Genomic DNA, 18156 nt, shown 5'->3' on the forward strand with positions numbered 1-18156 from the left:
ATCATAGCTCCAAGTGCTGATCCATGCTCTAAGCTCATCCGCTTTGCTCATAATACTCCTCGCATTAAAATAGACACATCTCAAACCATCATTCCGAGTGCGTCCCTTCTCTATCACCTGCCTATCCTCCCTTTCACACTGACTCCAAGCTTTCTCTATTTGTCAGCCAACTTCCCTTTCCTCCGTCACTTCAGTTCGGTTCCCACCCCCAGCAATTCTAGTTTAAACTCTCCCCAGTAGCCTTAGAAAACCTCCCTGTAGTTTGTTTTCAGAACTCTGAATCCCTGTCCCCTGCTCCAATCCCTCAGCCATTCATTTATCCTCCACCTCGTTCTATTCCTGTACTCACTGTCACGTGGCACAGGCAGTAATCCCGAGATTACTACCTTTGAGGTCTGGCTTCTCAACTTCCTTCCTAACAACCCGTAGTCTGTTTTCAGAACCACCTCCCTTTCCCTACCTATGTCGTTGGTACCAATGTGTATTACGACCTCTGGATGTTCTCCTTCCAACTTCAGGATATGGTGGACACGATCAGAAACATTCGGGATCCTGGCACCTGGGAGGCAAACTACCATCAGCGTATCTTTCCTGTGTCCAGAGAATCGTCTGTCTGACCCCTGAACTACAGAGTCCTCTATCACTGCTGCCATCCTCTTCCTTTCCCTACCCTTCTGAGCCTCAGGGCCTGACTCTGTGCCAGAGGCACGGCCACTGTCGCTTCCCCCATGCAAGCCATCTCCCCCAACAGTACTCAAGCAGGAGTACTTATTGTTAAGGGGTACAGCCACAGGGGTACTTTCTAGCATCTGCTTCTTGCCCTTCCCTCTCCTGACTGTTACCCACCTATCTGTCTCCCCAGGCCCCGGAGAGACTACCCGCCTATAGCTCCTCTCTATAACCTCCTCACTCTCCCTGACCAGATGATGGTCATCGAGCTGCATCTTCAGTTCTCTAACATGGTCCCTAAGGAAGTGCAGCTCAATGTACCTGGTGCAGATGTGGCCGTCCAGGAGTCTGGGAGTCTCCAGGACCTCCCACATCAGACACCGAGCACAGAGAACCAGCCTCACACACATACTTCCTGTCAGTACTCTACAGATAACCTACTCGCCTCAGCCCTTTATCACCAAAACCCCGTTGAGCCAAAGCCTTCCTACTCTGTCTCTCTCTACTCTGATGCCCACTGTATTAATCTGTCTTCTCTTTAAACACTTCTCGCCGTTCTCACTGGCTGACGTCCACGCGCTTGCACAGTCGCGCCCTGTTCAAACCACTGAAGAAATAACAAGGCTGATGAGCTTCGAGCATGGGTCAGTACATGGAACTACAATGGTGTGGCCGTCACAGAGACAGAGACTTGGCTGTCACAAGGGCAAGACGGTTGCTGGATGTTCCAGTGTTTAGATATTTCAAAAGGGGCAGGGGGTGGTAAACGAGGTGGGGGAGCGGCATTGCTAGTTAGGGAGAGTATCACAGCTGCAGAGAGGGAGGGTGTCATGGAGGGATTGTCTACCGAGTCAGTGAGAGGGGAAGTTTGAAACAGGAAGGGAGCAATCCCTCTATTCGGAGCATTCTATAGACTCTCCAAAAGCAACAAAGACACTGGGAACAGATCGGGAGGCAGATTTTTAAAAGGTGCAAATATAATAGGGTTGTTGTCATGGGAACTTTAATTTGCTTAAAGTTGGTTGACACCTGCTGCGTGCAAGAGGATAAGATGAGGTGGAATTTGTTCGGTATGTCCAGGAAGTTTTAGTGCACAGTCTGTTCACAGGCTGACTAGAGACACTCACTGAGGAGGGAGCTCAGGGAATTTGGTTGATTGTTGGGATGAAGGGCTTGTCTTCTGAGGAAAGATTGATCAGGTTGGGTCATGGTCCCTGGAAAATGAGAATAATTGGCAGTGAAACAAGACTCTGAGGTAAGAGGACCAAATCACAAATGAGAAAATCTGCAGATCCTGGAAATCCAAGCAACACACACAAAGTGCTGGAGGAGAGCAGGCCAGGCAGCATCTATGGGAAAAAGTACAGTCGATGTTTTGGGTGAGGCTGTGCAGAGCTTTGTTCTCATTATCTAAAACAAGATATACTCACAGTGTAGTCTGTCCAAAGGTTTGGTAGGCTTTCCAGATTAATAACTGTGAGAGTTATCACAGCATGAGAGATCAGATAGTTTAGTTACTTTTTCCTTTGCAGTATAGAAAACAGTGATTGAACTTGTCTGTTCAACTAATGTCCCAACTGGTTTCACATGGCACACAGAATGTTCCAGTTGTGGCCTAACTAAAGTTTTGTGCAGCTGCAACATGACTTCCCGGCTTTTCTGCTCGACGTCCCAACAGGTGAAGGCAACGGTGCTGTAAGCCACCTTTACCACCCTATTTACCTGTGTTGTCACTTGCAGGGTGCTGTGAACTTGCACCATAAGATTGCTCTGTACATCAAAGCTTTTGAAAGCGTGGAATAGTACAGACTAGGAATGAGATTTTTTACTCTCAGTGTCTATGCTGAATTAAGCTAATCCTTTCCACCTGAACATGATCCACATCCCTTCATTCCCTGCACATTCATATGTCTGTCTGAAAGTCTCTTGGATGCCACTGTTATAACTGCTTTCAACACTCTACCAAACAGCATTTTCTGTCACATGCTGCTCTCCGTTTAAAAAAAAATGTCCCGCATATCCCTTTAATTTTTTCCTCTCACTATTTGACGTTTCTACTGAGAGGACAAGAATCCGACTGCCTTCCTTATCTATGCCTGTAATAACTTTTTAAACCTGTGTCAGGCATCCCTCCAGCCTATGAAACTCCAAAGAAAGCAATCCAAGTTTGTCTAACCTCCCGTTATAGTTCATACCTTCTAATCCCGGCAATAGGTACATTTAATGTCAAAGAAATATATACAATATACATCATGAAATTCATTTTCTTCGCAAACATCCACAAAAAACAGAGGAGTGCCCCAAAGAACGAATGAGAGTTAAATGTTAGAACCCCAAAGTCCCCCCAGATCCCCCCTCCCATGCACAATCAGCAGCAAAGCAACGACCATTCCCCCTCCCCCACCAGCAAAAAAGCATCGGCAACCTCACCGAGCACTCAAGTGTGTAGCAAAGTGTCAATAAAGACACAGACTGGCAGTACCCCAAAGACTACTCGTTCACCTGGTATTCGACATAACACAGGCTCTCCCTCTCCCTAATAAGGGGGGAAAAAAGAGCTTTGTCCCTGTTTCACAGTGAGAGAGGAGATATTACAAAACAACTCGCCGATTTATGGTGTTAAAAGTCTGTTGCATCACTTTTTCTGAGCTCTGTGCCCAAAGGACTCAGGTCTCTGGTCACACACAGCCAGCAGCCAGAACGCTGCTTTCGATCTTCCATCTCCCACGATGCACCAGGTGGCAGCATCAACTTCGAGTCCGCCCGCCTCCAGAGCCACGAAAATCCAGCACCCTGAAGGCACGCTAGTCTTCTAGGCTGCGTCCTTGGCATAGCGCTCTCTTCTCTCCTTGTAGCTCATACCTTCTAATCCAGGCAGCATCCTGGTACCCCTCTTCCACATCCTCTCCAAAGACACCGTATCCTTCCTGTAATGGGACAGGCAGAATAGCACATCAAATTCCAAGTACTGCTGAGACAAAGTTTTACAGACTACCACCAGCACCTCCTCCTCCTCCTCATCCTCCTCCATCCTCATCCTTGTCCTCCTCCGTCCTCATCCTCCTCCATCCTCGACCTCCCCCTCATCCTCCTCCTCCTTCGTCCTCCTCGTCGTCCTCCTCCTCCTCTTAATGGCAGTAGGCGGTCCAACTTAAAGGTGCATTCCCACCACCGACTGGACTGGAGTGTGTTGTAGAGAGTTGGGAAATAAAACCCCTACTACCGTAGATTTCGCACTACAGAGCACACCTGATTAAAAGCCGCTGGCTCTAATTTTAGAAAGAAAATCAATTTTGTACTTGTACAAGCCGTACCGGATTTTAGGCCGCACCGGATTTTAGGCCGCAGGTGTCCCACGTTGTAATATGAGATATTTACACAGAAAGACATTACACGTGAGGATTTTTTAACTTTTAATTAAATCTATATGGTAACATAAACAAATACATATTGCAAATGCTTTTTTTCGAACCGTGCCTGTAACACGGCTACTTTTAAATATACATACGTATCGGTAACACACAAATTACGTTGCGTATACATTCCAATATCTCCTAACGACTGGTAAAAAAATATATACTGCAGTCTACCAGTAAAAGTTATTGATCGCCTTTAACTTAAAAGCAGCGTTTCGCGCTCGCCTAATGCCCCCACCTTCCCGTTTATCGCAAACCGGTATTTCCCACAAGACGCGGCGAAACCGGATGTGACGTCATAGTATCCCGGGATGTAGTACTTCTAACTTTAACTAGAAAATACTAACAAATGAATTACTAAGCGAAAATATTATAAACTAAATAACTGCCATAAAGGCAGCACAATGCTTTTCTTCGAGTGTTTTCCATGTTGATGAGGGTGAGTACAAATGACTGATTTACAATAATTCAATTGTGAAAGTGCGCTTGATTTATTGTATAATTTCATTGGACCTCTGTGAACTACTCATCAATTTTATTGGTCTACTGTTACGAGGCAAAATGTTTTTGGCGGCATGAAAAAAAATCATGCATTAGCCGCACCGTAGTAAAGGCCGCAGTGTTCAAAGCTGTTCAAAATGTGGGAAAAAAGTAGCGGCTTATAATCTGACATCTACGGTAGTTTATCAAATGAAAACTAAATTACCCCAAAGAGCCCTATTGTTTGTAAATAATGAAAGACAATATTGTGAATTAAATTCAATTCAATTCCATTACTTAGTAAAGTTCAGAAAAATGAAAAATGTCAAAAACCAAAGCTAGTCGTGCAGCCTGCATTTGCTTTCTTTCAATCTTCACATTGTAAAAGAATATGTTCTACTCTTTCATAGTGATAAAGCCTACACATCCCAGAGTGATGTTTTCCAACAAGATACAAGGAAGAATTAAGCATAGTATGCCCAATTCTAAGTCAAGTCAATATAATTCCTTTCCTTCTTGTTTTACCCCCTCCTCCCATCAGTCCAACAGTTTTGTGTATTCTGTAATCATAACTTATGCCCATTATCCCATGTCTTGTCATAATCCTCTAATTCGTAACCCCACCAACCCCTGAGATTCTGATTTGTTCAGTGGAAGGTCTGTATCCACAGATGAACTCTTAACAGCTTTTTTGGCCAAACAATCAACCCGCTCATTCCCCTCAACACCTCTATGTGCAGGGACCCATAAGCAGAAGACATGTAGACCAATGCTTTGAATATGAAATAAAGTTTGAAGAGCTTCCAGCAGTAAATCTGACCAACTGCTGGAATGAGCTGTTTTAAGAGAAAGAATCTAAGCAAATTATAACTTTGCAAGGACAAATTTCCTCCACCCACTCTTAGCCACACAGCCAGAATCAAGTACAGATCTTATTAAGTTTAATAGAGCTGTATCATGACATCCTGACATAGGTGTTTGTATTCTCCGGGTGTGCTAAGGCCGTGTGAAAAGCCATTGAGATTGCATCTGCCGTTGACCTATTGTGGCGATAGATCCCACAGGCCCTGGGAATTTATCCACTTTATTTCTCTTTGAAAGACTCAAAACCACCTCCTTCTTTATTTCAAAATGTCCTGGCATAGTAGAATTTCACAGAGTGATTTTACTATCTTCCATTATCTAATCCTCGACGAACAACTTTTGTTACCCTTTTGCTTTTAACGTATGTAAAAAATGCCTTGGTATTTTCTTTAATCATAATTGCCAATGGCATTTCTTGTCCATTTTTTACCCTCCTTATTCCTTGCTTGTGTTCTTTCTGGCGTTCTTTATATTCCTGAAACTTCCTGTCTGAATTCAGCCTCCAAATATTTAACGTGTTTCATTAGGCAGCATCTGCGGAGAGAAAAACAGTTAATGTCTCAAGTTGATGAACTAGGAAAGGTTAGAAATCAATAAACGTGATTGCAAGCAGATTTAATACATGCTTTATGGATTCATGTTGCATTTTTCCTAATGACTATTATTTCTCCATCTGTCATTAACTACAGTTTCAGGGAGTAAACCTCGGATTCAGATGACGGGATACCATGGAGTGGGAATCCAGCTCGTGTGTAAATCCAGTGGATGGTATCCTGAGCCAGAGATCCAGTGGATCGGTGGGGATGGAAATGCATTAACAGAGGCTGAGACAAAGTACCACAGAGACTCGGGTCTTGTAAATGTTGAGAGCAGTGTTGGAGTAACGAGGCAATCGTCAGGCAAACTGAAGTGCATTATCAGGAGCGAACGTTCGATAATAGAACATACGGCAATTATTACAATATCAGGTTTGTAAATTATGATGTTTGATCGGTGAAGGAAAAAGGTGATCTAATTTCTACTGAAACCCTAACTACCAAAGAATACTTTGCCTCCATAATGTCTTTGCCAAAATCTTATGTCTGTTGAAGACTGTCCCTTGTATTTAAACACATTCCACTATTAGTGACAATTTTGCTGTTTGTGCATCTTTTAAATCTGGCACACCATTAAAGGCCAATTGAATCCACAACTTGTCCATTTAGGTTGGACATCAACACAGATATTTTCAATCCTTTGATACTCAGATGAAACATAAATTCCATCTGAGTGGATACAACTTGGAACATTTCCAAAAATGTTGGCATTACAAAACATTTCCCAAAGCATTAACATCTGCTTCATTGACCTACCCGTGAACTATTGACATTGCTATGCCCAAGATGAAAGTTCTGTTGATGTTGCAGCTATGGTCCAATTTAAAGAAAATCTGTAAAAATAATCATCCAGATTACTACTGAAAACTTGTATAAGTTGGTCCAAGCTGATACAATCAGAGTGGAATTCCTGGCTAAATGATCAGTGTGGGAAAACCCCTCATAATTTTGTATACCTCTGTGAAATCTCCCCTCAATCATCTAGAAACATAGAAACATAGAAAATAGGTGCAGGAGTAGGCCATTCGGCCCTTCGAGCCTGCACTGCCATTCAGTATGATCATGGCTGATCATCCAACTCAGAACCCTGTACCTGCTTTCTCTCCATACCCCCTGATCCCTTTAGCCACAAGGGCCAAATCTAACTTCCTCTTAAATATAGCCAATGAACCGGCCTCAACTGTTTCCTGTGGCAGAGAATTCCACAGATTCACCACTCTCTGTGTGAAGAAGTTTTTCCTAATCTCAGTCCTAAAAAGCTTCCCCTTTATCCTTAAACTGTGACCCCTCATTCTGGACTTCCCCAACATCGGAAACAATCTTCCTGCATCTAGCCTGTCCAATCCCTTCAGAATTTTTAACGTTTCAATAAGATCCCCCCTCAATCTTCTAAATTCCAGTGAGTATAAGCCTAGTCAGTCTTTCTTCCTATGAAAGTCCTGCCATCCCAGGAATCAATCTGGTGAACCTTCTCTATACTCCCCCTATGGCAAGAATGTCTTTCCTCAGATTAGGGGACCAAAACTGCACACAATATTCTTGGTGCAGTCTCACCAAGGCCTTGTACAACTGCAGTAGAACCTCCCTGCTCCTGTACTCAAATCCTTTTGCTATGAATGCCAACATACCATTTGCCTTTTTCACCGCCTGCTGTACCTGCATGACTGGTGTACAATGACACCCAGGTCTTGTTGCATCTCCCCTTTTCCTAATCGGCCACCGTTCAGATAATAATCTGTTTTCCTGTTCTTGCAACCAAAGTGGTTCAATAAATAATTCAATTTTGCCCCGTAACACAGGGGCTCAGATTTCAGTAAATTCCTTGTAAATTTTCTCTGCACTCTTTCAATCTGATTTACATCTTTCCCGTAGGTAGGTGATCAAAAACGGACACAATACTTCAACTTAGGCTGCACAAACATCTTAGTCAACTTCTACCAAACTTCCCACTCTTGTACTAAATACATTGATGTATGAAGGCCGATATGCCAAAAAGTTTTCTTTATGACCCTTTTCTTTTCAAAATTTTTTTTCTTTATTTGAAATACTGCTTTCAAAGAATTATGGACTGTGTTCCCAGATCCCTCTGTTCTGCTACACTCCTCAGTGCCCTACCACTCACCGTGTAAGACCAACCCTGGTTGGTTCTACTGAAGTGCAACACCTCACACCTGTCTGTGTTAAACTGCATCTGCCATTTTTCATCCCATTTTTCCAGGTCTTCCAGATCTGCTGTAAGCTCTGATCATCTTCATAACTGTTCAGTAACCCCAAATCCTGATTCCATCCCTAAATTTGATGATGTAGTTTACCACATTATCATCCAGTTTGTTGATATGGATGACAGACAATAACGTACCCAGTATCGATCCCTGCGGCAGACCACTAGTCACAGGCCCCTAGTCAGAGAGGCAGCCATCTACAATGCTCTCTGGCTTCAAACAAGAAATCAAAGTCTCTTGCAATCTTGAAAGCCAAGCGACTGAACCTTCTTCACCAAACTACAATGCACTACCTTTTCAAAGGCCTTGTTAACAATATCCACTGCCTTGCCTTCATCAACTTTCTTTGTAACTTCCTCAAAATCTCTGTAAGATAGGTTAGACAAATTTATCACACACAAAGCCATGTTAGCTATCCCGAATCAGTCACTGACTATCCAAATACTTTTATATCTGGTCCCTTAGAACATTTCCCAAAAACTTTCTAGTACTGACGTCAGGCTCATATGCCGTTAATTTCCTGATTTATTCTTAAACAGCAAAACAACATTAGTTATCCTTCAATCCTCTGGCACCTCACCCGTGGCTAAAGATGTTTAAAATATCTCTGCTGGGGTCCCTGTAATTTCTGCATTAGCCTCCCACAGGGTCTGAGAGAACATCTTGTCAGATCCTGTGATTTATCCACCTTAATTTGCCTCAAGACAGCAAACACCTCCTCCTCTGTAATCTTTATCAGGTCCATTAACTCACTACTGCACAGCCTCACATCAATAGATCCTGTCTCTCTCTCTCGAGTAAATACTGATGCAAAAATCCATTTAAGATCTCCTAAATTTCTGTCAGCTCCATGCATGGATACCACTCTGTTCTTCCACATGTCTTCTTTCAGCCCTCCTGATTTTCTTCTTGCATTTCTTTCACTCCTCGAGTACCTCATTTGTTCCTGCCTGCTTATACCTGTGATGTACCTCCTTTTTCTTCATTAGGACCACAATATCTTAAAAATAATGCTGTCTAAACCTATTATCCCTGCCTCTCATTCTGACAGGAACACACAATCTCTGTGCTCTCAAAGCTTCCCTTTTGAAAGCCTCTCACTTAACAAGTGAACCATTGCAAGAAACACTCTGTCATCATCCGCACTTGCCAGAACCTTTTTGATACCATCAAAACTGGCCTTTCTCCAATTTGGACCAGACCTGTCCTTTTCCATCATTACTTTGAGACTAATGGCATTATGATCACTAGATGCAAAATGTTCCCCAACAGAAACTTCTGTCACCTGTCCTGTCTCATTCCCTAATAGCAGATCAAGTGTCACACACTCTCTCTTTTGGACTTCCACGTAGTGATTAAATAAACTTTCTTGAGCACATTTGACAAACGTTTTCCCATCCAGCTGTTTACTGTATGGGAGTCCCAGTCAATATGTGGAAAGTTAAAGTCACCCACTATCACAACCATTTGTTTCCTGCAACAGTCTGTAAACTGTCTACAAATTTGCTGCTCTACATTATAGACTCATAGAGAAGTACAGCACAGAAGCAGGTCGTTTGGCCCATCTAGTGCATGCTAAAAATATTTAAATTGCCTGCTCCCATCAACCTGCACTGGGACAGTATCCCTACCATCCATGTACCTATCCAAACTTTTCTTAAACATTGAAACTGTGATCGCATGCACCACTTGTGTTGGCAGCTCATTCCAAAATCTCACGACCCTCTGAATGAAGAAGTTTCCCCTCATGTTCTCCTTTAACTTCTTACCTTTCACCCTGAACCCATGACATTTGGTTGTAATCCCACCCAACCTCTGGAAAAAGCCCACCTGCATTTACTTTATAGCCTCATAATTTTGTACACCTCTGTCAAATCTCATCTCAATTTTCTACGTTCTGAAGTATGCAGTCCCCACCTATTCCATCTTTCCTTATAATTCATGTCCTCCAGGTGTGGCAAAATCCTTGTGAATTTTCTCTGTACTCATTCAACCATGTTTACATCTTCCCTGCAAGTAGGTGTCCAAAGTTGCACACAATATTCCAAATTAAGCCTCACCAACACCTTAAACATCTTCAACGTAACATCTCATCTCCTGTACTCAATACATTGATTCATGAAGGCCAATTTTGCAGAGGCTTTCTTCATGGCTCTATCTACCTGTGACACAACTTTCAACAAATTATGTACCTGTATTCCCAGATCCCTTTGTTCTGTCACACTCCTCCGTGCCCTTCCGTTCACTGTGTAAGACCTATCCTGGTTGGTCCTACTGAAGTGCCAAACACACTTCTCTGCAATAAATTCCCTCTGCCATTTTTCAGCCGATTTCCCCAGATGATCAAATTCCCCCTGCAAGTCATGATAAACCTTCCTCACAGTCCACTACACTCCCAATCTGGGTGTTATCTGCAAATTTGCTAATCCAATTAATCACATTATCATCTAGATCATATATGTCAAACTCAAGGCCCGTGGGCCAAATTCGGCCCGCAGTGGAATTATCTTTGGCCCGCAAGATAATATCTAATTACTATTAAAGCTGGCCCCAGTAATCAAAGCGCCTATGGCGTATGATATGGCTAATGCTGAGTTTATTCAGGTACCAGGTTTTCAGGTTTTTTAGTGTTTATTCGGCAGTCTTGCTCGGCAGTCTTCTTCATAAGAAATGGAATATGTAAAGTGAAACACTTTGTAGTTATAGCAGAGACTGAGACACATGAGAGCAGGCTGAAAAAACGGAGGCAACGAAAGCTGCGTTCGCACGCGTCCGACTGATCCGGCCTGCATGAAGCTGCATTTTGCTCAATCCGGCCCGTGACCTAAAATGAGTTTGACACCCCTGATCTAGATCATTGATATACTGTAGATTGCAAACAGCAAAGGACCCAGCACTGATCCTGTGACACCTCACTAGTCACAGGCCTCCAGTCAGAGAGACAACACTCTACTACCACTCTCTGGCTTCTCCCATAAAGCCAATGTCTAATCCAATTTACTACCTCATCCTGAAATCCGAGTGACTGAACCTTCCTGACTAGCCTCTCATGTGGGCCCTTGTCAAATGCCTTACTGAAGTCCGCATGGACAACATCAACTGCCTTGCCTTCATCATTTTTTCTTGAACAACTCAATAAGATTGGTTAGACATGCCTGACCACGCATGAAGCCATTCTATCCTTCATCGGTCTATGTCTATCCAAATACAGAGTCTATAAAAAGTATTCACACCACCGCCCAAAGTTTTCATTTTTTATTGTTTTACAACATTGAATCACAGTGGATTTAATTTGGCTTTTTTGACACCGATCAACAACAAAATCAACAATCATGTAAAGTGAAGCCAAATTTTGACAATTTGATCTAAATATATTTCAATTATTACAAAACAACTGATTGCACAATTACTCTCCCCCTTCAAAACTCCTCAAGCTCTGTCAGAATGCATGGTGATTATGACTGAACAGCCATTTTCAAATCCAGCCACAAATTCCCAATTGCGGTCTAGACTCTGAATTGGCCATTAACATTTTTAAGCTATTCTTGAGTAGCTTTGGCTTCATGCTTGGGGTCATTGTCTTAGTGAAAAACAAATCTCCCAAGTCACAGTTCTCTTGTAGACTGCACAAGATTTTCTTCCAGGATTTCCTTGTATTTTGCTGCATTCATTTTACCCTCTACCTTCACAAGCCTTCCAGGGCCTGCTGCAGTGAAGCATCCCCACAGCATGATGCAGCCATCACCATTCTTCACGGTCGGGATGGTGTGTTTAGTCTCATGGCCAAAAATCTCAATTTTGGTTTCATCAGACCATAGAACTTTCTTCCACCTGACTTCAGGGTCTCTCACATGCCTTCCGGCAAACTCTAGATGAGATTTCATGTGAGTTTTGTTCAACAGTGGCTTTCAATTTGCCACTGTCCCATAAAGCTACGACTGGTGAAGCACCCGGGCAACAGTTGTTGTATGCACAGTGTCTCCATCTCAGCCACTGAAGCTTGTAACTCCTCCAGAGTTGGCATAGGTGTCTTGGTGGTGTCCCTCACTCATCCTCTTCTTGCACGGTCATTGAGGTTTTGAACTGAATTGAATTTAATTAATGTTATTACTTACATTCTTCATATACATGAGGATTAGAAATCTTTACGTTATGTCTCCGACTGAATGTGCAATGTGCAATTTATAGTAATTTATAATAAATAGTATGTACAACAGGACAGTCAATATAACATAGAAATACAATTGTATCAGCGTGAACTAAGCAGTCTGATAGCCAGGTGGAAGAGGCTGTCCTGGGGACTGTTGGTCCTGGCTTTTATGCAGCGGTACTGTTTCCTGGATGGTAGCAGCTGGAACAGCTTGTGTTGGGGTGATTCAGGTCCCCAAAGATCCTTCAGACTCTTTTTACACATCTGTCTTTGTAAATATCCTGAATAGTGGGAAGTTCACATCTACAGATGTGCTGGGCTGTCCGCACCACTCTCTGCAGAGTCCTGTGATTGAGGGAAGTACAGTTCCCATACCAGGCAGTGATGCAGCCACTCAGGATGTTCTCAGTTGTGCCCCTTGTTGGGCTCAAGACATGCCCTGTGTTCGTTTGGAAGAGAGACAACCAACACCTGATTATAGTGAAGCGTGGCTTTATTGCAGAATCGTAACTGGCACAGCGAGTACACGGCGTCGCTGGAGAAGGCGCGTTCTGCCTTCCTCTTACATTCTGCTCTTATTTATACCCCTTTTCCCCAGCCCAAACCCCTCACTACACATATTTGGTAATGTTGGATACTTGTGTCCTCCTTATTGGCCCGATGCCATTCGCTCACGAGTCTCCTGTTTTTTTTTTACTGAATCGCATGACACTAGCAGTTTCGGTGCAGCGGAATCCTCAGTTTCGCTCCCCCCCTCCCTTGTACTCCTGTCTCCTAATATCACGCGAGCCACTCCTGACCTGAAGTGGCAGTCCCAAATTAACCCTAACATTCCCTCCCTTGGCCTCCCTGAGGCCACATCCCTTACAAGCTTTTCCGTGGCTGTCGGGATCAGGCAGGGAGGCGAGCGTCCCCCTGGCACTCTTTGGTATGTCCTCCCTCTTTGCATTTCCTGATTTGTCTGACCTAGGGTCACAAAATATGGGTAGGGGTTCCCTAAACATCAGCAATTTTTACAAGTAGCATGCAACATTTCAGAAGACTTTTTCAAAAGCAAACTCTCAATTTCCCCCTTTGCATGGCCCATTCCAGTCTGTGTTCTCCCAAAGTGCGTCCGTTTCCGGGAGGGCCGTGTCCTCCCTCTCCATCGGGAACAAGGGTGTTTGGTACGCCGGTGGAGGTCCATCCTTTCCAGTCAAGGCTCGATCTATAGTTCGGACGACTAGGGTCCTGATACAGGGTATGCAACAACAACCACACGTGATAAAGATAGCAATTGAAATAGACAGTCCTAGCGCCAACTGTCCCAGGAACGCTCCCCACTTACCAAAGGTCTTATTCAGCCAATCTACCACTGGGTTGTTTACCCCGGACTGCTCTTTCAGCTCGTTGGCCAACGCCCGGAGTTCTATCAGGCTCCTGGTCAGCTTTCCATCTGGTCCACCCCGTTCCCCACCAAACATCATCCCAGGAGGCACACCACTGCCCTCCCGCCGTTCGTTTATTGGGATAGATGGGTGGATACCCTAGTCCGAGTGCCGCAAAGGGACACATGTAGACTTCATATCCTTTCCATCTGGCTTCTGAACCTCCCCAGCAGTCAATCACATCACAAAGGTCAAATTGAAAAACTTTATCCCTCTTTGGGTCGGCGTCTAATATCACTCTGGCCCCACAGGGGTCCGGCGCTCCCTGAACGAGACGTCCCAGGAGAGCGGCAATACTTATCCACCCTAACATCCAGTTACCCATCCTTGTCTGTTTCCTCCTCCGAGCCCTCTTCGTCAATCGTTTCAATGAGATTAATTTGGCTGCCTTTTGCGGATCTGGAGCAGTGAGAAAATGATGCCAGTTATTGTCCCCCTCCCTCCTTACCTTTTAATGCCCTGTTGGAGACCTCAGTGACAGGGTATGGACCATGCCACCGTTTTTCGTTCCAGGTGAGCTTCCCCGGGCCTCGGAGGAACACTTCCACTCCTACCTTGATGGTGTCCAACCCCTGTGGCTGCTCGCTGTTAGATTGTTGAACTCGCACAGTTATCAATTTCACCATTTCTCTAAGAACTCCCATATACTCTGTCACTCAACACGCAAATGTCTGAGTTTTGGTAACTTGAAGTTGAAGTGCTCCATGGCTCCCTAGTACACGGAGAGGATCAAATGTGGGACAGTCGCCTTTCAAAACCTGACCTTCGCGTGGGAGATTTCTCCTCTTAACAACCAGTCTAAGGTAGGCGCCGTCAGTATCTCCGTGCACTACGGTGTACCGCGTAACACTTTTCTCCTCCTCACTTCTGAGACTTTTATGCCCTTCGTGGGCGGCGGGTTTCTCAACTCCCCTCACTCAGAAGACTTTTTTACCGGCGGAGGATCCTTCTAAAAACAGATAAGAAAAAGTGAGTACTTACCAGTCACGATTCTGCACCGGGAATAATCTTTCCCTGGGTAATTTGGGGTTGGTGAGGATCCGTCAGCAGACAAGATCTAACTCGGTAATTCAACTATCTAATGGAAGTCTTCGATATAACAGGCACTTCCTGACCTTAATCGAGGTGCGGCCGCAAGTTGTCTGCCGTCGGACCCGCCAGCCTGTGTTGTCTCTTCCCTCCCCACGTCGGGGTCACCAATTGTTGGGCTCAAGACATGCCCTGTGTTCGTTTGGAAGAGAGACAACCAACACCTGATTATAGTGAAGCGTGGCTTTATTGCAGAATCGTAACTGGCACAGCGAGTACACGGCGTCGCTGAAGAAGGCGCGTTCTGCCTTCCTCTTACATTCTGCTCTTATTTATACCCCTTTTCCCCAGCCCAAACCCCTCACTACACATATTTGGTAATGTTGGATACTTGTGTCCTCCTTATTGGCCCGATGCCATTCGCTCACGAGTCTCCTGTTTTTTTTTACTGAATCGCGTGACACTAGCAGTTTCGGTGCAGCGGAATCCTCAGTTTTGCTCCCCCCCTCCCTTGTACTCCTGTCTCCTAATATCACGCGAGCCACTCCTGACCTGAAGTGGCAGTCCCAAATTAACCCTAACACCCTGTAGAAAGTTCTTAGGATTTGAGGGCCCATACCAAACTTCTTCAACCGTCTGAGGTAAAAGATGTGCTGTTGTGCTTTTTTCACCACACAGCCGGAATGTACAGACCACGTGAGATCCTCGGAGATGTGCTGTTCACCCTCGCAAACCCAGATCCATTGATGTCAATAGGAGCCAGCCTGTTTCCATTCCTCCTGTAGACCAAAACCAGTTCCTTTGTTTTTGCAACATTGAGGACGGCAGATTTACAGCTGTGCCATATTCTTTCCATTTCATGATAATTGACTTAACTGGATTCCAAGCGATATTCAGTGACTTGAAAATTTTTTTGTATCCATCTCCTGACTTGAGCTTTTCAATAACCTTTTTGCAGAGTTGCTTGGAGTGTTCTTTTGTCTTCGTGGTGTAGTTTTTACCAGGATACTGACACCAGCAGTTGGTCCCAGGTACAGATGTATTTTTAACTGCAGTCCATCGGAACACCTCGACAGCACACAGGTCTCCAAAAACAGATTTCTGTTTAACTAATTCCTTATCCGTGAATTCCGCATCCGCGAATTCAACCAACTGCAAATCGAGAAAACCCGGAAGTGCTCTTCCAGCACTTGTTGTTCCAGCATGTACAGACTTTTTTTCTTGTCATTATTCCCTAAACAATAGAGTATAACAGCTATTTTACATAGCATTTACATTGTATTAGGTGTTATAAGTAATCTAGAAATGATTTAAAGTATACGGGAGGATGTGCGTGGGTTATCGTGGATCAGGATCGAAAAAAATCAGAAGTTCTCTTACTAAGTAAGTCAGAACAGGTACATCCGGTATTATTTAGCGTCGGTTAGTCAAACGTTTGTCTTAGTATATAGTATATATTTTACCTTTCTATGCATATAAAACGCTTAAAACGTATGTTTCAGCGCCGGCTCGGGAACAAAAGTTCCCGAGTTTGATCCAGTAACAGATCACTCCCGGGTGCACACTCCACCATGCCAGGTTGATGTGGAGGATAAAAACCCCAAAACCCAATAATTAAACCACTGCGTTGCTCAGTAATAATTGTAGCTTTCATCGGGGCAGAGTCTTTCTCACTTCATCCTTTAAAATTGTTTCGATCGTTGACTGACGTAGCCTAACGCTTTTCCAATGACTGATGGTGTTTCAACTTTTTCCGATCCCTTTATTATTAACACTTTATTTTCAATCATGATCGTGATTCCTTTCTCCAATTTAGAATCTCAACCCATGGAACGGACCTATATTTTTACATATTCACTTTGAAACTAATGACATTGTGGTCACTGGATGCGAACTGCTCCCCTACACAAGCTTCTATCACCCGCTCTGTCTCATTCCCTAATAGCAGATCCAGTATCACACACTCTCTCATTGGGACTCTGAAATACTGATGAAGGAAACTTTTCTGAACACAGTTGACAAACTCTATCCCACCTAGTCCTGTGAGAGTATGGGATCCCAGTCAATATGTTGAAAGTTAAAATCACCAACTACAACAACCTTGTGTTTCTTGCAACAGTCTGCAATCTCTTTACAATTATGTTGCTTTAAACCCCAGCCGCCTGCCACCCCAGTCGGGATAGGGTTCCCCTTGTCCTCACCTACCACCCCACCAGCCTCCAGGTCCAACGTATAATTCTCTGTAACTTCCGGCACCTCCAACGGTATCCCACTACCAAGCACATCTTTCCCTTCCCCCCTCTTTCTGCTTTTCACAGGGATCGCTCCCTACACGACTTCCTTGTCCACTCTTCCCCCCAATCTCCCTCCTGACACTTATCCTTGTAAGCAGAACAAGTGCTACACCTGCCCTTACACTTCCTCCCTCACCACCATTCAGGGCCCCAGACAGTCCTTCCAGGTGAGGCGACACTTCACCTGTGAGTCGGCTGGTGTGGTATACTGCGTCCGGTGCTCCCGGTGTGGCCTTTTATATATTGGTGAGACCCGACACAGACTGGGAGACCATTTCGCTGAACACCTGCGCTCGGTCTGCCTGAGAAAGCAGGATCTCCCAGTGGCCACACATTTTAATTCCACGTCCCATTCCCATTCTGATATGTCTATCCATGGCCTCTTCTATTGTCAAAATGAATCCAAACTCAGGTTGGAGGAACAGCACCTTATATACCGGCTGGGTAGCCTCCAACCTGATGGCATGAACATTGACTTCTCTAACTTCCGTTAATGCCCCTCCTCCCCTTCTTACCTCATCGCTGACATATTTAGTTGTTTGCCTGTTCTCCATCTCCCTCTGGTGTTTCCCCCCCACCTTTCTTTCTCCTGAGGCCTCCCGTCCCATGATCCTTTCCCTTCTCCAGCTCTGTATCACTTTCACCAATCACCTTTCCAGCTCTTAGCTTCATCCCACCCCCTCCGGTCTTCTCCTATCATTTCACATTTCCCCCTCCCCCCACTACTTTCAAATCTCTTACTATCTTTCCTTTCAGTTAGTCCTGACGAAGGGTCTCGGCCTGAAATGTCGACAGCGCTTCTCCCTATAGATGCTGCCTGGCCTGCTGTGTTCCACCAGCATTTTGTGTGTGTTGTTAGAAGTCAAGTCAAGTCACTTTTTATTGTCATTTGGACCATAACTGCTGGTACAGTGCACAGTAAAAACGAGACAACGTTTTTCAGGACCATGGTGCTACATGAACAGTACAAAAACTACACTAAACTACATAAACCAACAGAAAAACTACA

At 44.4% G+C, this 18156-nt stretch overlaps 1 protein-coding gene across 5 annotated transcripts in view; it reads left to right on the plus strand.

The window, feature by feature from the left end:
- The window catches only part of LOC140720368 (butyrophilin subfamily 3 member A3-like), a 665711-nt gene that overhangs the window by 506717 nt on the left and 140838 nt on the right, over positions 1-18156 (plus strand). For 3 of the 5 annotated variants that reach the window (XM_073035253.1, XM_073035264.1, XM_073035246.1), the window contains exon 4: positions 6119-6397. The exons of the other annotated variants lie outside the window; for them this stretch is intronic. In XM_073035253.1, coding sequence (XP_072891354.1) covers positions 6119-6397 — 279 coding nt within the window. The remainder of the gene's footprint in view (positions 1-6118; positions 6398-18156) is intronic. 5 annotated transcript variants of the gene reach the window in all.

The sequence above is a fragment of the Hemitrygon akajei genome, chromosome 2, assembly GCF_048418815.1.
Source record: "Hemitrygon akajei chromosome 2, sHemAka1.3, whole genome shotgun sequence".
Classification (NCBI taxonomy): domain Eukaryota; kingdom Metazoa; phylum Chordata; class Chondrichthyes; order Myliobatiformes; family Dasyatidae; genus Hemitrygon; species Hemitrygon akajei.